The following is a 21163-nucleotide window of genomic DNA, read 5'->3' on the forward strand; positions in this document are numbered from 1 at the left end:
GTGCTTTTCCCGGCTGCTCTCAGCGTAACATCAGTCTTATCATGGCGTCGGTACAGCGGTATATTTTATATACATATATATTTTTAACTGTTGTTATAGAAGAGTGTGACGGCCTCAGGGCCTTTGTCTTACGGTGGGGTGGAGCTGAAGAGGGTAATCAGCGCGATCACGGACACCTCCGTAGCCGGTGCTATTAATCCCAGCGGCCCGGAGTCTCTCTCCAAAGCGGCTGCAGAAGGACGAACTGAGCGACCCTCTCCCCTCGACCACCTGTCTCTGCATTTACCACAATAAATGTGCCGTGGTTTTGTAAACTCGTGTATGTCTCCTTGTCTTTCCGTTGTGGCCTACGAGCTACTCTCATAACAAAGAGTAAGTTATTTTTACCCGTTATAAACTACTACTGTTTGATGAGAAATCAAATCATGGTTTGCTATATATGAATTCAGGGAAGAAAGGATAGGCCTACTAAGTATTTCCATTAAACTTTATTTTTAGAAATGTACAAAATGAACATAAATATACATATATACACGGTATATCATCCATTCCTCCTCCTCGCATCTTGCCTGCGCACAGTCGGTGCGGTGCCTTTTAGCACCCTCAGTAGTAGTAGAATCCCTTCCCCGTCATGGATTGTCCGCCAGGATCTGGCTGGACGAAATCAAATGCAAATCACAAAATATTAGAGAAACTTAGTTGTTTTAGATTCGTTAGTAGTAGTTGTGTAATGAACAGCTTGCCTGCTAATATGCTAACCTAGCTTTGTTTACCTTGGTAGCTAACACGATATGAACGTTAGCTTGGAGGAAAGGCAACTATAATGCAGTGTAATAAAACTACTATGAACAAAAGCTAGTGGTTCATATTAGGCTAGCAATAACGTGTTTATAATTGCAATCGTATACGGGTATTCTGCTACGTTCGGTCATACAATGTAACTTGCATGAATACATTGTTTTGCGCTAGCATACAGCTAGCCTCGTTAGCTACATGCAGTATATGTACGGTCACAATGTACGGTAAATCACAGTACAGTATACTGTATGAGTATTCCGTGTGTGTGACTGCAGACATTCTCCTGCCATGACAAACATGTAAGGCCATCTGCTGACATTGTAGTTGATATATTTAAACGCTAGCAACGTAGCATCACAAAAATGTTTTTCTGACCAAAACTAGCTCTAGCTCCGTGTGTTAGATCGCTACGCCAGCTATAATGTAATTACGTTTCGCGACTGACCGGCAAATCACCCGGAGTATACTGTCAATAGGTATTTTGTGTGTGAATGCAGACATTCTCCTGCTATGAGATACATGTATGCAAGGCCATCTGCTGATATTAGAGTTGATATATGGAAACTCTAGCAACTTAGTTAGCACAGTTAGCACTGTGTCAATGGCTTAGCAGTCCAACACAGTTTACACATTTAAACAGTCTTGTTTGATAAATACACAAATAACAATGCAAACTTACAGGTTGTATACCCAAATCTTCCCCTGCTCCAAACGGTCCAAACAAGCTGTGCATATCCGGCCTCAAACTGGGCAATGTTTTGGAAGCTTTCGTCTGTGAAATGCCGGTTCTTCGAACCTCTGGAGGAGGAACACGCCGCTGCTGGTGTGGCCATAGCTCTTCGGGATTGGTCCATTTCGTTCCGGGTACCGCATGACATCAGGCGGTACCCGGAACTAAATGGAAGACTCAAATGGGCAGTGACGTATCTCCAACGAGGCGTTTTGGGGAGGTATTTTCTGTGTTAGAGTTTTACTCGCTACAGGGTGTACTTTGAGGGTTTTGACTCTGCACACCGTTTACATGCATAAAAACCTTCATAACACACAAGGGGACGGGTAATAACCGGAAAAGCATGACATGGGAGCTTTAAGTGTAATATGGACATGCTTTTATTTTGAAGGAGAGTTAGCGCAGTTGACAGGAAGTTGTTGTTGCTTTGGAAACAACGTGACAGAGATTAACGGAGAAAAGTAATATCTTCATATAAAGACGGAGAAAGTAAACGATAACGTTTATGGTTAAGTGTTAGCACCCCCCGAAGAGGCACAAGCTCTTACGTTGATATTGGAGATTTCAATAAATTCAATTTGAAAAAAAAACGGGGAAAAAAGTAATATCTTCTACATATAATAACGGACAAAGTAAAGAATGAAGTGTATGTTTAAATGTTAGCACCCCCCGAAGAGGCTCAAGCTCTTACGTTGAGTCTGGAGTTTCAATACATTCGGAATTTGACCGTGTAAAATGTCCTCTTGAGTTACCGTACAGCCAATGCGTGACGTCATTGGTAAGCGTAACGGACCCCGAACACATCTGGTAGGCCAAACACATATGGTACCTACACCGTATAATAGAATGGCGCTCTCCAGCGCCATTCTATTATACGGCTCTGGCGCTGAACTGAACGAGAGAGTAATGTCAAATGACAGTAAAATTGACCAATCATATCTTCCCTCTAAATGGGTGGGTTTTATTATCGTGGACTTTATCACAAGTTCCGCCCGCTGTGAAACTTTTCTTGTTTCCATAGCAACAACAACTTCCTGTCAACAGCGTCAACTCGCCTTCAAAATAAAAGCATGCCAAATTACACTTAAGACATACAACTGCAACGAAAGTAACAAACACAATGCAATATCCTTTTCAATTTCAAAGAACACAAATTGGGTTATTTAGAGGTGTTGTTTTGTGTGGTAGAGGGTCGCTGTCATTGATGTGTTTTGCACCCCGGGCCGTTGTTTTGAAGTATCCGCTAAAAGTATACGCTGTGACGTAATAACTCTTTTTTTTTTCTTTTCCGAGGGAAGGGGTGGGGGTCAGAGGGCCTAGGTATAAAGCTCACGGCTCGCCAGTCGCCACCAGACAGGAGTCAGACCCTCCCTTCAGTGTCTGTCTGCTTCAAGCCTTCCGAAGGAGAAAGAAGAGCATATCCTCCGGTAAGATACACATATTCTTATTTAATGTCACAAAAGTGTGTAGTTGCTATATTTAGCTTATAGTGAACTGAAAATAAGTATTTTATCATTTCAATTTCTGGCTGACGTGCTGAAACCAACGAGCTAACGTTAGCTTATGTAGCTTAGTAACTGTTATCACGTGGTTCAGTTAGCTTAAGCTAATAGCTATAATGTCATGTTAATGTAGTTGTATTTCATTGCGCTGCCTTATTTTGTAATATAACAACTCGAGATATGATGATGCTAGGGTATAATTGCTTAGCTTGAGGTTAGCTTAACGCTATCACATGTGAACCACGTGTCAATGTACTGCTCAACTTGTACTGCAAATACTTTCTGCATTATGTTTTTCTGCGGCAGTTGAACACACTGGCTCGACTTAACAAATGCATTTGTATTTGCAAAAACCTCGTTTAGTAAATATGGAGCGATACTCTTAAATCTGGCTTTTTGTTTTGCACATAGCCACTGTGACAATGTGCTACAAAGCACACTAGTATTCTGAGTATTCCCTTTTCAGCACAGAGCATGCACTGACTCTCATCTGTCTTTCTACAGGTTGAACCTGAAATAGGAGCTCTACCTCCTGGGCTCTGCAACATGGATGTCTGCACAGAAAGCAGGTATGTTTTTATTCCTGTGTAGACTAAATGGTATAAATCAGGCTCCTATCGAAGCCGTTCAGGCTCTACTGTAGCTTAGAGCGGTCAACTGGATGCCGAGAAGAAGACTTCCACCGACGGTCGCTGATCAGTTTAAATATTAACTGTTTCAGCAACATTAAGGGGAAGGACATTTGGGGCTAAATCATAAGCTTTATGTGTTTAAAATCTCTTCTGTGCTAATTGCTGTGCTCCATCTTTCTGCAGGTCTTTAGTAACATTGAAGATGAAAAGGCAAAACATGAAGAAGTCACATGCAGGTACTTTCTGAGTTATATTTCAATGGCTATGATCACAATAACTATTATATATATATATATATATAATAACTATACAGAGGAGGCTGGGTGAGATTATCAGCGTCAGACTGTAACCTCCCTCAAATAATATTAATGGTGACAACATTGATATTATATGCAATTTAATATACTGCAGACACTGCTGACATCACAAAGCATTAATGTTATATGTATTTCATATACTGCCCCCCCCCCCCCTCCCTCCCTCACAATATACTGCCCCCCCTCACAATATATATGTGTGTAGGATCACCTGGTGACGATGCACGATGTCCTGGACGCTCAGTGGCAGTTTGACCACAACAAAGATGAGACGTACCTGAGGAGTCATCTTCCCCCTGGAGAAACTGCTGGTGTCCTACAAGAGGCTGGTGTGCTCAGGTACGAGGACGCCATCGAGATGAACCAGGACATCGTGGTCATCACCACCAAGGGGGGAAGGCTATCTGCACAGGTGTGTGTCTCTGTCTGTCTGTGTGTGTGAGCCACATGATGACATATAGATGCCGCAGCCTCCGGGCCGTGAGGACCTCTCATCTATCACCCTAGTCTGATGGCTGCTCGTTAACGAGGACTCTAATTACCTCACCTGCCCAGGTGTATAATAATAATAACACTGTCTGTGTGCAGGCGTGGCTCTGATGACCACGTGGTCGCTAAGATCAAGAGGGTCATCATGGAGAGACACCTACCCCCGAAAGTGGGGGCTGGGCCCCAAGGTACGATCTGTTTCCTCTTTACCTGTTCTGTGGTGTTAAAGTTCTGTGTTGATGTTAATTAAGTTCTGTGTTAATAAAGTTATTCTTTCCCTGATCAGGCGAGTCAGAAGAAGATGATGATCCAGAAAGGACTGCTCGACAAACACGGGAAAGCCAACGGCAGCACGCGCACCGCCTGGAAGGACGGATACACGGACTACAGGTACTGAGGGGAGGGGCTACAGGTGCTGAGCGGAGGGGCTACAGGTGCTGAGGGGAGGGGCTACAGGTGCTGAGCGGAGGGGCTATAGGTACTGAGGGGAGGGGCTACAGGTGCTGAGCGGAGGGGCTACAGGTGCTGAGCGGAGGGGCTACAGGTGCGGAGGGGCTACAGGTGCTGAGGGGAGGGGCTACAGGTGCTGAGCGGAGGGGCTACAGGTGCTGAGGGGAGGGGCTACAGGTGCTGAGCGGAGGGGCTACAGCATGGATGTATAATAAGAACTGGATACAGCGTGGGAGGCGGGGCCTCATTCATTCCTATGAGAGTTGCTCATTCGCGCATGATGATAAAATGGCCCAACTTTTGAGAGAGCGAAACGTCACAGATTACCCGGCATGCCTGAGAAGTACCCGTATGTGCGCTCATAGCGCATGCGCAACTTTAACCATGCCCCCCAAAATGCTCGTTCACATCAAGCACGTCAATTTGCGTACACGTAACAGCACCGCACGTTCATGACAGCATGGTAATGTTTGTTATGATAGATTTGATATTAACGAGGCGGCAGTTAGCAGCTAGCGGTTAGCTAGTAATTATGCTAATTTACACATCAATCGTTATGTACTTTTATATTACGCTGTAACAGGATCTAGTGATATCCAAGCAACAGAGCTTCATTTAGCATGAAAGAATTATTGCACTATATATATATATATATATATATATATATATATATATATATATATATATATATATATATATATATATATATACACACAGTGCAATAAGCTTCTTAGTGCAATAAGAAGCTACAGGGACGTTAATCTACGTCGGTAATATTAACTTTATTTAATACAACATTTACGGTACAAGATTTAATCATACAGCCCATGTAGTATAATATTTTATAAATGATGAATTACAGCAAACATGTGCAATATATCCATTATTACAGCTCCGTGGGCTGGCAGTAAGGCGATATGGGTCCGTTCTTATTGTGCATCCATGGGTAAAGATAAACGCATGTAGTGCTGAACACGTAACATGAACGTGCCGGGCGGCGCGGTCCCGTGGGTTAGATGCGCGTTCATAATGCAGAGGGAAATAACTCTCAGAATAACGTTATTAGCACATTTTACAACTTGAGGAACGAATGTTTTTAATAAGGGCTATACAAGTGTTCATACTGGGTAGTTTATTTAGTTTAAAAAAAATTATCCAACGATTTACAGACCACTCTTTCCCCATGTAAGTCAATGGGAAAAAGTGTTTCCGGGCCTGGCAACCAAAAGGAAGTGTAGTACCGCCGTTTGGCCAGCACGAATATTTTCATCAGAGTCCGGCGCACTTCCTGGGGGCTTGGGCTACAGGTGCTGAGCGGAGGGGCTATAGGTACTGAGGGGAGGGGCTATAGATGCTGAGCGGAGGGGCTACAGGTGCTGAGGGGACGGACTACAGGTACTGAGGGGAGGGGCTACAGGTGCTATGGGGACGGGCTACAGGTGCTGAGGGGACGGACTACAGGTACTGAGGGGAGGGGCTGAGGTGCTGCAGACAGTTATCCCCCCCTGCGCTGCCGTGCTCTCGGGGGGAGTCGCTCTGCTACAGAATCTCTCAGCTCGGAGCGACTCAGTCAGCTGATGCTGCGCTGATGCTCTCTGAGGACACAATATAATGTTTACACAGTTTATTAAATTATATCTTTAACTCTATTATCCTCTTAGATTTTAAGACTTTTATTGACAGTTCATTTAAGTTTCAGAGACAATATTTGCAGTGTTGACCCTCATTTCAATTTCTGGCTGACGTGCTGAAACCAACGAGCTAACGTTAGCTTATGTAGCTTAGTAACTGTTATCACGTGGTTCAGTTAGCTTAAGCTAATAGCTATAATGTCATGTTAATGTAGTTGTATTTCATTGCGCTGCCTTATTTTGTAATATAACAACTCGAGATATGATGATGCTAGGGTATAATTGCTTAGCTTGAGGTTAGCTTAACGCTATCACATGTGAACCACGTGTCAATGTACTGCTCAACTTGTACTGCAAATGCTTTCTGCATTATGTTTTTCTGCGGCAGTTGAACACACTGGCTCGACTTAACAAATACATTTGTATTAGCAAAAACCTCGTTTAGTAAATATGGAACGATACTCTAAAATCTGGCTTTTTGTTTTGCACATAGCCACTGTGACAATGTGCTACAAAGCACACTAGTATTCTGAGTATTCCCTTTTCAGCACAGAGCATGCACTGACTCTCATCTGTCTTTCTACAGGTTGAACCTGAAATAGGAGCTCTACCTCCTGGGCTCTGCAACATGGATGTCTGCACAGAAAGCAGGTATGTTTTTATTCCTGTGTAGACTAAATGGTATAAATCAGGCTCCTATCGAAGCCGTTCAGGCTCTACTGTAGCTTATACCCCTTTCACACCAACGGTGTTTCAGGGCCGGTTCGGTGCTGGTGCTTGAAAAGCACCGGGTTTTCCTGTTCACACCGCAGCGGAGCAGCGTCATAGCTCCGGAATCCGGTTCGTTTCGAGCACCAAAAAGTTGTCGGTCTAGAAGCAAGAACCGCATACGTCACGCTTACGTCGGAGGGGGGCGAGATTAACCTGAGCTAACACTTAAGGCGAGTACGGCAAAATACAAGTTGTAACAAGCAGTAGTGCTGAGCAAAGTGACTAGAACGCAACCACACACTTGTTAAAAAAAAACACACTTTATAAAGTCAGGCAACACTAACCAGGCTTCGTGTGATTCTGTTTACTTTGACCATCCGTTCGCTGTTATTGATCATTGTGGAGAGCAGGCAGACGTTTTGTTTGTTATTATAGCAGCTATCGGATGGAATCAATACATGGGCTGCACAGGTTGTCATGTCCGACTATCACAAGTAGAATCATAATGAAAAATACGTCGGTAAAAAGTGCCTGTAGAAAACTGCTTAGCAAGTAGTCAGTTTAGCTTCGGTTGCTATGCTAACATCACCCATGTTATACCAGAGAAACTTTCATAACAGCGTTGTGATGCCAAACAGCGTCAATTCAGACTGACACCAAACAGCGTCAATTCAGACTGACACACATTCACTTAAGGGGAACTGGGGATATGTATCAGCTGCTTGTGTGACAGTCAGACAGTGAATACTTTAGAGCCGTGTGAGCTAACCCGGAGCTAACGGGAGAATACACTCCCGTTGAAGAGCAGCCGGCCAGCACTGCAGCGGTCGGTAAATGCCGCTGAAACACATTAATAAACAATGAACCACGGCACTCTGGAGAAAAGTACAAGGTTGGAGAAGTCGTTATTTAATTTAATCTGGCTTCGTATGATTAAAAGCAACGCAGTCCCCGGCCCGTTGTTGTGAGGTGAGCTCCGGCGTTGGGGAGAAACTCAGCGACGTAAACTGTGACGTCATGACGCAGCAGCGGCAGCACCAGTCGGGCTCTGAGCGGTGTGAAAAGAGCCGGCGCTAAACCGAAGAACCGGTTCTGAACCAGAAAAGCTCTAGCACGGAGCTTGAACCGGAGTTGCGTTGGTGTGAAAGGGGCATTAGAGCGGTCAACTGGATGCCGAGAAGAAGACTTCCACCGACGGTCGCTGATCAGTTTAAATATTAACTGTTTCAGCAACATTAAGGGGAAGGACATTTGGGGCTAAATCATAAGATTTATGTGTTTAAAATCTCTTCTGTGCTAATTGCTGTGCTCCATCTTTCTGCAGGTCTTTAGTAACATTGAAGATGAAAAGGCGAAACATGAAGAAGTCACATGCAGGTACTTTCTGAGTTATATTTCAATGGCTATGATCACAATAACTAATATATATATATATATATATATATATATATAATAACTATACAGAGGAGGCTGGGTGAGATTATCAGCGTCAGACTGTAACAGGGTGCGTACGGGTGCTGGAAATCCTTGAAAATGCTTGAAATTGTACGAGGTGTTTTCAAGGTTTGAAAAGTGCTTGAATTTTGGGAATGGTGCTTGAATTTGGGATAAAGTGCTTGAAATTGTAAATGCTTTACTTCGCTTTTTAGATTAAAAGAAAATAAAGAAGTCGGAGCGCGCTTAATTGCTTCGCTTTTACATAAAACAGCTCCGCTCCGGCCTTCCCGCGCAATGCGCGGCAAGTGTTTTTGTTACGTGTGTGACCTGGGCATTCTGATGAGAGTGATGGATGACAGTATGCCAGGAGGTTGCCGTTTCAACGAGCGTTGGCTAGCAGAAGACAAATACAAGCCATGGCTAAGACGAGGGTCAAGCCCAAGAGGAGCCTCCTGCAAAGTGTGCAACAATAACGATGCGAGAGTCTGCGCTGACGAGCCACACACCACACGAAAGGTACGCCGTAGAGCGTTTTAGATTAGGCTATCGTTGCATGTAAAATACATGACACTTTTCTCTGTGCGCGGCAAAACAAGCTCGCCAAAATGGCTTCACTAGTCTGGCAGTATTTTAAGTGTCCGAAAATGACAATAAAATAGCGGTATGCAGCGTGTGTGAAGCAGAAATCCTGCAGCTCCACCCGCTGTGACGGACCGGTGAGCGGAGCAGAACACACACTAAGAGTTAGACCTAACACACTTGGCTATTTGATCTACCTCTGGAACAAGCTACACTAGTTATAAATATATTTATTCTTCACTGTCGGGTCGCTCATTACTGGATCAGTGAGCTGCAGGAGATACTGACGGGCTGTCAGGAGAGAGAGGGGGGGAGAGAGGAAAAGAGAGCGATATCAGTATCGGCCGATACTGATTCCTGCGATCGGCTCCAAAATTGGCGATCGGAGCATCCCTAATAATTGTATATGATATGTTTTATAATGATTGATCATGAAAGTGTTCTCAAAGCTGGTAAAGGTGCAGCTAGTTTGAATGACTTTGTATACTGCAGGGTAGCTTGTGAATTTACTCCAGGTGGAACTAAAGTCTGATTTAACACTTGATTATATTTCACATCATTCATCCACATCTGTAAAGTAACTAAAGGTATTAAATACATGTACTGGAGGAAAAGTACACCATGTACCTCTGACTTGTGTTTACTGCCAACCTAAAAGTACCTCAAAAATAGTAATCAATAATATATTGAAAAGTTATTTGGCTGATTGTTTTATATTGGCTCAGCCAGGTTATATGGGATGCCCAGTCTACGTACAGATGGGTCACTCATTTTGAAATATTAAACTTAGTTTTCTTTTCTAACATTTTTAATTTTTCATCCTCATGTAGAATGCTATTATGAAACACACATTTGGTTGTTTATAGCATAAAGAACATCTGATTTAATGTGAGGTAGGGAAATAATCATTTGAGTATGTGTATGTAATTTACAACAGCTGTAAGATGCTTGAAAATGCACCTTGAAAAGTGCTTGAATTTGACTTTGGAAAAGGTGTAAGAACCCTGTGTAACCTCCCTCAAATAATATTAATGGTGACAACATTAATATTATATGCAATTTAATACACTGCTGACATCACAAAGCATTAATGTTATATGTATTTCATATACTGCCCCCCCCCCCTCACAATAGACTGCCCCCCCCTCACAATATATATATGTGTGTGTAGGATCACCTGGTGACGATGCACGATGTCCTGGACGCTCAGTGGCAGTTTGACCACAACAAAGACGAGACGTACCTGAGGAGTCATCTTCCCCCTGGAGAAACTGCTGGTGTCCTACAAGAGGCTGGTGTGCTCAGGTACGAGGACGCCATCGAGATGAACCAGGACATCGTGGTCATCACCACCAAGGGGGAAGGCTATCTGCACAGGTGTGTGTGTGTGTGTGTGAGCCACATGATGACATATAGATGCCGCAGCCTCCGGGCCGTGAGGACCTCTCATCTATCACCCTAGTCTGATGGCTGCTCGTTAACGAGGACTCTAATGGCGCATTTCCACCACACGGTCGGCCTCGGCCACGCTCGGTACTGCTTGGCCGCGTTGGGCCTTAACAGGGCCGGCTCACTTTATGCTGCGCTTCCATTACAGTTTAGGAACTGGGGTAGTAACTATAGTAACGCAGTGTAGGCGGAGCCGTGACGTCATCTTCAATGAGAACCCCAGACAAACAACACAGCCGTTAGCTGTTAGCACTCAGAGCTCACCGCTCCTCATATCTGTTCAGAAACTAGACAAAAGTTAATCAAGTACAAACCACAGACTGTCTGTGTCATGGTGAATACAGTCGCTGCTTTATTTATGTCTGTATAGGCCGTTGTTGTGAGTGTGGACGGTCGGAGCATATACTGCGTTAGCTTAGCCAATCTCCATTCAGAAAACACGCATTTTAAAAGGTTTTTCTCTGCCGTCTGTCTGCAGACTTGACAAAGCATTAATTCATGGTTGTTACTAACCGGTATCAGTATGTTGTTACTTCATCATTTTGAAACGTGTATTACAATTAAATCACGGTCAAATATGTCCATCTTGTTGTAGTTGTAGCCCCCTTGCCAGCGATGCTCTCTCTAATTTAGCATACTCAGCCCGACTCAGCCCTGTTTGTTGGCCCCGATAGAACCACAATTTTGTCGTGCCAGAAAAGAGGTGAAAAAGTGGGCCGGGCCGTAACTAGGCCTAGTGGAAGCGCAACCAAAAACGGGCACGACACGGCACGCTTAAACCGCGCTCCGCGCCATGGTGGAAATGCGCCATAATTACCTCACCTGCCCAGGTGTATAATAACACAGTCTGTGTGCAGGCGTGGCTCTGATGACCACGGCGTGACTTAACAAGTGATATACAAAATCTTAAGTAGCAAAGTAATAGGTGTAAAACAAAAGCCTTATGTCTGCCTTTTTTTTGCACACTCAAAACGAGCGTTTGACTCAATGTGCTACAAAGCACTCTAGTATTCTGACTATTCCCCTTTTCAGCACAGAGCAGGCACTGACTCTCTCATCTGTCTTTCCACAGGTTGAGCCTGAAATAGGGGCTCTGCCTCCGGGGCTCTGCCTCCGGGGCTCTGCCTCCGGGGCTCTGCCTCCGGGTCTCTGCCTCCGGGTCTCTGCCTCCGGGGCTCTGCCTCCGGGGCTCTGCCTCCGGGGCTCTGCCTCCTGGGCTCTGCCTCCTGGGCTCTGCCTCCTGGGCTCTGCCTCCTGGGCTCTGCCACCTGGGCTCTGCCTCCTGGGCTCTGCCTCCTGGGCTCTGCCTCCTGGGCTCTGCCACCTGGGCTCTGCCACCTGGGCTCTGCCTCCTGGGCTCTGCCTCCTGGGCTCTGCCTCCTGGGCTCTGCCTCCTGGGCTCTGCCTCCTGGGCTCTGCCTCCTGGGCTCTGCCTCCTGGGCTCTGCCTCCTGGGCTCTGCCTCCTGGGCTCTGCCACCTGGGCTCTGCAACCATGGATGAAATAAGAAGATGACTAAATCACCTGCAGGTATGTTTTTAAACTACACCTTGAATATTGAGTATTTCTGGCAGTGATGACAAACTTGCCCTCACTGATATGATCTGATTGAGACAACTTAGATAACTGAGCCACTTTAGCTAACAACCAAGCCACTTTAAATAAAAGGTGTTTCATTTAAACTCAGTTTCTTTATCTTTCTTAAGGTGACCATGATGGCTGAGCACTGATGCTGCCGTGACTTCATGAGGATGTCTCACTTCAAGGTAATTTAAAATATCTTGCATAAAATGATTTATTCACAGCATGCTATCCTAAGGACCGGGGCTTGTCTGTAGCTCTAGGGTTCTCCAAGTGCATGCCAGATAAAAGGTCGGTCTTTGACTGTTCTGGCCTCTGATGCCATCGGCAGCCACTCAACTGTCCAACAGACCCTCACGTCATGATGTAGAAACGCGTACTGCGCAACAACAGATCCTCACGTCATTATGTAGAAACGCGTACTGCGCAACAGTTCTTTATTTGAATGCTGTTCTCTTCCTGCAGGCATCAGTCTGCCCATCTAATCCGATGTCCTTGGGACGCAGAGGCTCCATGTTCCTGTTTCGAGGTATGCAACGGCCCGTCCACACGGCAGCGTGCGTTGAAGATTCAACGCAGCTTCCCATTCACTTTGAATGGGGTGACGTCACGCTTTGCCGAACTGCATTGTGGTTCCTACGCTTCGCTTTGCTCGCTTCAAAAGTTGAGAAAAGTTCAACTTTTCAAGCTTCGGTGGAAGCGTCAGCCAATCAAATCACATGCCAGTACAAGCTCTAGCCAATCAAGCCGCGTGCTTGTGTGTCCGGGGCGGGAGATTCATGTGATTAATGATAGTGGTGGTCTAATGGATAGTGAGGTGGGCTGGAGATCGGAAGGTTGTGAGTTCAAATCCCGCCTGGAACACCACCACTAGTGCGCCCTTGAGTAAGGCACTTAGCCCTCAGTTACTCCAGGGAGAATGTCCCTGTAATTGGTCATTGTAAGTCGCTTTGTAATGCGATTGGTTGTTGGTCGAGTTTCAGACACGCCCGCCGGCAAGCTTCAACGCACGCTGCCGTGTGGACGCTGCGTAAGGAGTTTTGTCTGTGCATAATTTGATCTGTGAAATGATGAAGCTGTTTATCCATTCGCTGAGCGGCCATCTTGTTGCAGTCACCCCCCCGCTCTCGTTCTGGGGGCGGGGCCTCTCCTCGTGGTGATGTCATCGACTCAGCGTTCTGCCGGGTCGACCCGGATCCACGAGGAGAGACGACTCGACCCGAGCGCCGCGAAGACGAGTTGACTGCGCTGATCACAGCTGAGACTCATCAATAACAGCATAGAGGGGGTGGGCGGGGCTTATAGAGGGGGTGGGCGGGGCTTATAGAGGGGGTCGGTAGGCTTCTGGTGTAGGCATGTGATCCTGAATAAACGATCACAGGTAGATCTCACCTGCAGAGGCTCTTTCTAAACTCTGATTGTCTCCTGCAGAACTTTGATAAGCTGAACATCCGGACCGCTCACTACACGCCGCTGCCCTACGGCAGCAACCCTCTGAAGAGGAACAGGACTATGTCAGGTAATGCTAAGCTAACAAGCTAACCTCATGCTAAACCTTTTAATATAAAGTCCAAAAATCATTATTTTGAAATATTTGAAAACCTCCCCTGAGTTTCAAGTCTTTATCATCATGGCTTCAGCAGCTTCAGATATGGCAAGAGCAACATGAATATATGTGTGTGTGTGAGCCACATGATGACATATAGATGCCGCAGCCTCCGGGCCGTGAGGACCTCTCATCTATCACCCTAGTCTGATGGCTGTTTGTTAACGAGGACTCTAATTACCTCACCTGCCCAGGTGTATAATAACAGTCTGTGTGCAGGCGTGGCTCTGATGACCACGGCGTGGTCGCTAAGATCAAGATGTGATATACAATAATCTTACGTAGCAAAGTAATAGGTGTAAAACAAAAGTCTCATGTCTGCCTTTTTTTGCACACTCAAAACAAGCGTCTGACTCAATGTGCTACAAAGCACTCTAGTATTCTGAGTATTCCCTTTTCAGCACAGAGCATGCACTGACTCTCATCTGTCTTTCTACAGGTTGAACCTGAAATAGGAGCTCTACCTCCTGGGCTCTGCAACATGGATGTCTGCACAGAAAGCAGGTATGTTTTTATTCCTGTCTAGACTAAATGGTATAAATCAGGCTCCTATCGAAGCCGTTCAGGCTCTACTGTAGCTTAGAGCGGTCAACTGGATGCCGAGAAGAAGACTTCCACCGACGGTCGCTGATCAGTTTAAATATTAACTGTTTCAGCAACATTAAGGGGAAGGACATTTGGGGCTAAATCATAAGATTTATGTGTTTAAAATCTCTTCTGTGCTAATTGCTGTGCTCCATCTTTCTGCAGGTCTTTAGTAACATTGAAGATGAAAAGGCGAAACATGAAGAAGTCACATGCAGGTACTTTCTGAGTTATATTTCAACTATAAAAAGATGACAAACTTGCCCTCACTGATTAGATCTGATTGAGACAACTTAGATAACTGAGCCACACTAAGGGAAGGACCCTTCAGACTGAATCACAGATGCATTTCTGTCTCTTTCTTCAGGTGTTGGATAACGCTGACGCAGAGAGGAATAAGAAGATGACTGAATACGCTCCATGTTCCTGCTTTGAGGTATGAAGGACATTTGTCTGCATCATTTCATTCCTGATCTATGATGAATTTAAAACAAGAGGACTGTTGGATGAAACTCGCGGATATGGGACTGAGATCAGATCTTAAATAATGACCTTAGAACAAGCGTTTGAATTTCTCTAAATGTAGTTTCTTTGTATTCTCAGGTGCAGCGGTGAAGGAGGACAGGAGGATGGTGAAGGAGGACAGGAGGATGGTGAAGGAGGACAGGAGGATGGTGAAGGAGGACAGGAGGATGGTGAAGGAGGACAGGAGGATGTAACGACTGGACAAAGTGCTCTTTAAGTGCAGTCTGTTTCTCATGTCTGAGTTCTCTGTCAAGGATCTCTTACAAACTGACCAGCTGAATGTTTTCTCTCTTAACAATTGTTGAAATAAAACATCTTACACAGAACAATTTTGAGAATCCCTTTATTGATATTCTTGCATTTACACATGTGAAGGACATTTGGAGACTCGTTTAATGCAAACAGTTGGTATAACCTATTTACAGTAAGGCCAAGGTGAGAGCTGCATGTCGTTCCTGAGCCAGTTTAGCAGCTTTCTCTCAAGAAGTTCATCTGAGGAACATGCATCCCAGCAGCTGAAGAGTCTGCTGTCTGGAGAAAACTGAAGAGGGTTGAAGTCAGTCGTCACTTCTGGCACATTTCCACTGTAGCACGGTTTAAGCGTGCCGTGCCAAACCCGGCCCGGTTTTTTGTTGCGTTTCCACTAGTGGTAGTTCCGGCTAACGGATACTGTTTTTCTGGCCCTCCAAAATCGTGGTTCTTTCCGGGCCCAACAACCGGGCTGAGTATGCTAAACTAGAGAGAATCGCTGGCAAGGGGGCTACAACTACAACACAATGAACACATTTTATCGTGATTTAATTGTAATACAAGTTTTAAAATGATGCCGAAGTAACAACATACTGATACCGGTTAGTAAAAACCATGAATTAATGCTTTGACAAGTCTGCAGACAGACGGCAGGCGAAACACCTTTTAAAATGCGTGTTTTCTAAATGGAGATTGGCTAAGCTAACGCAGTATATGCTCCGACCGTCCACACTCACAACGGCCTATACAGACATAAATAAAGCAGCGACTGTATTCGCCATGACACAGGCAGTCTGTGGTTTGTGATGCGCCGGTGAAGATGGCCGCATCGTCTATGAACTCCTCTCCAACTTTGCCCATTTTTGTATTTTGTACATATTTCTTTTACTTTTGCCGTTTTACTTTTAACATGGTTCGCAACATGCTAGCCGACCGCACCTACTCTGCCATACAATATAGCAGAGAGGACCTTCTCCACATCATAACTTTATTTCATTTTTATAACTTATTATTTTTGTATTGCTCATGCTCTTATTGTTATGTTATGTTATTATGTTGCATTGTTGGAGAAGCCTGTGACATAAGATTTTCAACTACATAATTACTCTGTAGCTATGTCAGATTGACAATAAAGAACCTTGAACCTTGAACCTTGGTTTGTACTTTAACTTTTGTCTAGTTTCTGAACAGGAGGAGCTGAGAGCTCCGCTCAACTCCAAACCGCCCCCTGCCCACTACCCCTCCGTTTGCGAGGAGGGTCCGCCACATTAAGTGCTGTTCCAAACCGAGTGGAGGGGGAGTGGGTTCATACAGATGTTAACAACTTCATGGTTTTACCTCGTATTTGTTTAAACTTAGGATCGTTTACTCATGTCTAGTTTAGAAACCGGTAAAAGTTGTGTATATTTACAGACTTTTGCTAAAACTAACATCAGATTTTAAAACAAATGTTTACAAAAAATATCTGCCATAAAAGATTTTGTTTTATTTTTGTTATTTTTAATCAGAGATGCTGATTTGAAACCGTTGTTACGTATTACGGCATTTCCTGTTTCTGCCGGAGAGAGGGGATTTCGTCCCAAAGCTTGCCGCTGTTTTTACACCCTCCATCTGACAGGAGCCTCGTGTGAGACAGTTCACTCCATCACGGAGCGGGAGTGGGTAGGGTGTGGTTTGGAATTGGGCCTACCTTTCTACTCCATTTTTATTATCATTTATCTCTAGGAACAAGTGACCAATGTTTGGGTCAGAAGTCATGTGGTATTTGACCACAAACTACATTTAAACTCTACATCCATCCTTGTATTAGAGCCGTGTGCATCTCTTATAACTTCAGGGCTTGTACTTCTATCCAAGGGTTTAATTTAAAGGGGACCTATCATGCAAAATGCACTTTTGTACGTCTTTTCTTCATGAATATGTGTCCCCGGTGTTCCAGGGAACTCACCAAGTGTCAGAAAACACAACCCTCTCTATTTTCCTCCATACCCAAATCTCTAAAAAAGGGGCTGCAACGGATCTGATAAAAACTGATCCAGATTTGAACACTGTCCTGACGTCAGGACGGTGGCGCTACGGCTATTGGGCCAACTCCACCAATCAGGAGGAGACAGCCACGGCCATTGCCGTTCGAAAGCGCTGGAGACGCTGTAGTACATATGCCAGGCCTGTAAGTGGCGCTGTAGTCTGCCACAAAAGCAGTGAAGACTTGGTTACCATGGTTACCCTTCTGTTTATTCTCCGCTGTGGCTTTCTTTCTCCCTCCCCGAGGCAAGCGTTTGCTCCCGCTGCTTTAATGCAATGCAATCCCTCCCCGTCGAGGCAAGCACTGTAATTCTCTCCGGTTAGTCCACCAGCAGATGACAAACACCCACCTCTCCGCCTCTTCCAAGGAACGAGGGGACCGTGCGGCAGAGTTTCAGTTTCAGTTTCTTTCGCCGGTCAAGATGTCCGTTAAAGTTTAAATCTTCCGGACAAAATTAGAAAAGTGCCGGTCAAAGGTCTTCTTTGTTATTTATTGAGCTTTAAAACAAATGAATAACGACTCTATATAATAAAACACGGAGGACGGAGATCTCTTTTTCTCCCCCTCTTCTGACAGCCCAGCAGCTGATCAGAGCACGTCTCACCTCTCCTGCAGGGGGGCGTGGTCAGCAGAATCAGACCCGTAGACAGCAAACAGCACATAGAGCGAAATGAGGCATGGCTAAAATGCATGATCTGTTTGGTATTTTGAAAACAGAAACGTATAAATATACCTTATATAGGTATGGCCCTACAATACATCATTTAAATATAGCATGATAGGTCCACTTTAAGACATTTCACAAATACAAAATGTTAGTGCATAATTCAGTTCTTTTTATTTCATCAGGTGCACAGGTCCTCATAGTAAAGAAATATCGCTCATCACTTTATTGTCATTCATTCTTCAATGTGCCGAGCTGCAAAACTGTCAAACTGAAGGAGGCAGCGGTGAGGTTTGAAAACGTGTTGATGTGAGGTTTGAAAACGTGTTGATATGAAACAAAAAACTAACAGGCGTGAAACCATCTTTGGTGTCATCCGTCCAACTGAAGATATAGTGTGCTTCAGTTTGTTCAAACTGAAAATGTAGTTTCCCCAAACCATCTGTAGCTCCATTAAGACACAAACCATCTGGAGGTCCATTAAGACACAAACCATCTGTAGGTCCATTCAGACACAAACCATCTGGAGGTCCATTAAGACACTTCTGAAAACACAAACATTTTATTTTGTTCCTCAAAGTCATTCATTAGAGAGTGAAGGCATTTTGAGTTCTGAGATCTCTGAGTCTGGACTGCTGCTGCCGCTGCGGTCGCTGTACGTGTCGCTGCAGGAAACACAAACAACAGGTATTGATCACCTTCGATCAGAACAACGGTTTCATTATCCACAAAATACCCATTTGGAACATGTGTTACAGCTTACAGAAAAAAAGAGCCCATTAGTAGATTACTGAAACGATATTATACGTTATATGTTTCTCCATGAGGCTTCAGGAGAACACAATTAAGGGAAACTTGGAAAAAAATGGAAGTGATATATTTAAGGGATAGTGGTGGTCTAATGGATAGTGAGGTGGGCTGAAGATCGGAAGGTTGTGAGTTCAAATCCCGCTAGGAACACCACCACTAGTGCGCCCTTGAGTAAGGCACTTAGTCCTTAGTTACTCCAGGGAGGATGTCCCTGTGATTGTCAGTCGCTTTGGATAAAAGCGTCAGCTAAATGTAATGTAATTTCCCAAAGAGGATCCTCCTTTCCTTAAATATGCTTTAGTATATTTATGTATAGTATGCCGGCTGCCTTTCACTGAATACCCCTGCAACAATAGTAGTAGTATTTATAGTATTGTACCGTGGTGATAGCCGGCAGCCCTTCACTAAATACCCCGGCAGCTTCCCGGCGGCAGCCAGCAGCAGCCCCAGGTACGGGGGGGAGGGCTTGATGGGGCGGGAGGTGAACTCTGGGTGGTACTGAACCCCCACGAAGTACGGATGATCTGAAAACAGAAACACAGTTTAGTCCAGTCCACCATCAGTACACAAACAGAGTGGTGACGGGTCGAGTCCTAAAACCCTGAAATGACTAAGCTTTAACCACTTCCTGTCCCCTAGGCTGGAAGTCAATGGTTTTTAGAATGTGTTTTTGGTTGTTCTCCTTTAATAAGGTCTGTGACACAAGCTGAAGAGATTTAACGTTTTGTTCACAAACAGAAATCCCATTGAGTCAGGGAGATGCTGCCTTCAGGGAACATCACAGAAACGACACCCTGCACCACTCAGTCAAACATCACAGAAACTACACCCTGCACCAGTCAGTCAGTCAAACATCACAGAAACGACACCCTGCACCAGTCACATCACAGAAACGACACCCTGCACCAGTCAGTCAAACATCACAGAAACGACACCCTGCACCAGTCAGTCAAACATCACAGAAACTACACCCTGCACCAGTCAGTCAAACATCACAGAAACGACACCCTGCACCACTCAGTCAAACATCACAGAAACTACACCCTGCACCAGTCAGTCAAACATCACAGAAACTACACCCTGCACCAGTCAGTCAAACATCACAGAAACTACACCCTGCACCACTCAGTCAAACATCGTGCAGCCCTACTTTACTCACCGTCGAGCTCGATGACCTCCATCCTCTCTCCCTCCACGTCCTGACCCACGAAGCGGAAACCTCTCTCCTCAAAGTGGCTCTTCAGCTCCGGATTCACCTGCAACACACACACACACACACACACACACACCCACACACACACACAAACACACACACACACACACACAACACACACACACACACCACACACACACACACACACACACACACACACACACACACACACACACACACACACACACACACACACACACACACACACACACACACACACACACACACACACACACACACACACACACACACACACGTGAGTCTTTCCAGCGTCACTTCAGTTAAGGATCTAAGTGTTTTTAAACTCTGCAGGTGAGCGCACCTCAAAGCGGTGTCTGTGCCTCTCGTCCCACATATTCTGCGTCTCCGTAGAGTTTTCCTGGAACACAGAGAGGCTGTTAGCAGCAGGTAAACAACAACACCACATTAGGTATCAGTATAAAGTGTCTCTCACGCAGCACGCTGTTGTTGGTCATGAAGATGGTGCGTCTCTTCCCGAGCCGCATGGTGCCGCCCATCTGACCCGGGTTGTGTTCGGGCATGTCGATCACCTGCAGGGATCATTCATCTGAATTTAATGCACTTTCCAGGTAAAAACAAAACGTATATCACAACTGAATTTAACAACAGACTCACCACAGGATGCTTTGTGTCGGGGTCGAATTCAGTGGAGTTGGCGTCTAAGGAGAAAGCAGAAGAAGTCATGAAAGCAGTTCTTTTAACTTAGTAATGAAAGATAAGAGAAAGTGTTAATGACTGTCGACATTTTTCTTTCCCAATTTATAAAGCAGTTTGAAAATGCTTATTATTCTAAGGAAAAAGCTTAAGTGTCTTCATATTAATAAATGCCCCACTACGCCATCTAGTGTTCAAAATATAACAAATAACCATTGAACGGTTGCAACACTAAGGTTTTTTTTTTTTAGCTTTTAAGGATCCTTGTATATTTAAATACTTCTCTTAGAGATATCTATTTTTATTACCTTTATTACCTTTATTTATTACCTTTATTTATATTTTTTTTAGGGCTGTCAAGTAAACGCAACATTTTTTTAACGCCACTAATTATTTTAACGTGCGATGAACGCATGTGTATTTGTCCTCGGCCCGCCCCGTAGTTTCAGAGCCCAAAGGCTTGACGTTGTTGTTGTTGTTGTTAGTTGGATGGTGGGAGATTCTA

At 44.8% G+C, this 21163-nt stretch overlaps 1 protein-coding gene, 2 long non-coding RNA genes and 9 other non-coding genes across 12 annotated transcripts; 11 read left to right on the top strand and 1 right to left on the bottom strand.

Annotated features, from left to right (window-relative positions):
• Window positions 1-2862: 2862 nt before the first annotated feature.
• LOC117472289 lies at window positions 2863-11886 on the top strand. Its single transcript, XR_004554904.1, has 10 exons — window positions 2863-2955; window positions 3535-3599; window positions 3846-3898; window positions 4185-4391; window positions 4568-4656; window positions 4755-4858; window positions 7136-7200; window positions 8585-8637; window positions 10448-10653; window positions 11798-11886. It is a non-coding gene; the product is annotated as an uncharacterized LOC117472289 (long non-coding RNA).
• On the top strand, window positions 3637-3774 carry LOC117472298. The gene has a single exon (XR_004554912.1). It is a non-coding gene; the product is annotated as a small nucleolar RNA SNORA16B/SNORA16A family (small nucleolar RNA).
• Window positions 4422-4496, top strand: LOC117472290. The gene has a single exon (XR_004554905.1). It is a non-coding gene; the product is annotated as a small nucleolar RNA SNORD83 (small nucleolar RNA).
• LOC117472291 lies at window positions 8375-8513 on the top strand. Its single transcript, XR_004554906.1, has one exon. It is a non-coding gene; the product is annotated as a small nucleolar RNA SNORA16B/SNORA16A family (small nucleolar RNA).
• Window positions 10674-10748, top strand: LOC117472296. The gene has a single exon (XR_004554910.1). It is a non-coding gene; the product is annotated as a small nucleolar RNA SNORD83 (small nucleolar RNA).
• A 120-nt stretch (window positions 11887-12006) lies between the features above and the next one.
• On the top strand, window positions 12007-15350 carry LOC117472288. The gene is made up of 8 exons (XR_004554903.1): window positions 12007-12254; window positions 12431-12490; window positions 12771-12834; window positions 13737-13824; window positions 14351-14415; window positions 14662-14714; window positions 14864-14932; window positions 15100-15350. It is a non-coding gene; the product is annotated as an uncharacterized LOC117472288 (long non-coding RNA).
• On the top strand, window positions 12527-12657 carry LOC117472292. The gene has a single exon (XR_004554907.1). It is a non-coding gene; the product is annotated as a small nucleolar RNA SNORA44 (small nucleolar RNA).
• Window positions 13368-13561, top strand: LOC117472293. The gene has a single exon (XR_004554908.1). It is a non-coding gene; the product is annotated as a small nucleolar RNA SNORD17 (small nucleolar RNA).
• On the top strand, window positions 13993-14067 carry LOC117472297. The gene has a single exon (XR_004554911.1). It is a non-coding gene; the product is annotated as a small nucleolar RNA SNORD83 (small nucleolar RNA).
• LOC117472299 lies at window positions 14453-14590 on the top strand. Its single transcript, XR_004554913.1, has one exon. It is a non-coding gene; the product is annotated as a small nucleolar RNA SNORA16B/SNORA16A family (small nucleolar RNA).
• On the top strand, window positions 14965-15035 carry LOC117472294. Its single transcript, XR_004554909.1, has one exon. It is a non-coding gene; the product is annotated as a small nucleolar RNA SNORD99 (small nucleolar RNA).
• A 2759-nt stretch (window positions 15351-18109) lies between the features above and the next one.
• LOC117472287 (CTP synthase 1-like) lies at window positions 18110-20663 on the bottom strand (the record flags this gene model as incomplete). Its single annotated transcript, XM_034117451.1, is given in 6 exon segments — window positions 18110-18625; window positions 19150-19294; window positions 19930-20026; window positions 20306-20362; window positions 20438-20534; window positions 20620-20663. Coding segments are annotated over 3 exon segments (197 nt in total), but the record flags the coding sequence as incomplete, so codon positions are not given.
• Between the last annotated feature and the right edge of the window lie 500 nt (window positions 20664-21163).

Source organism: Trematomus bernacchii, unplaced genomic scaffold (genome assembly GCF_902827165.1).
Source record: "Trematomus bernacchii unplaced genomic scaffold, fTreBer1.1, whole genome shotgun sequence".
NCBI lineage: Eukaryota > Metazoa > Chordata > Actinopteri > Perciformes > Nototheniidae > Trematomus > Trematomus bernacchii.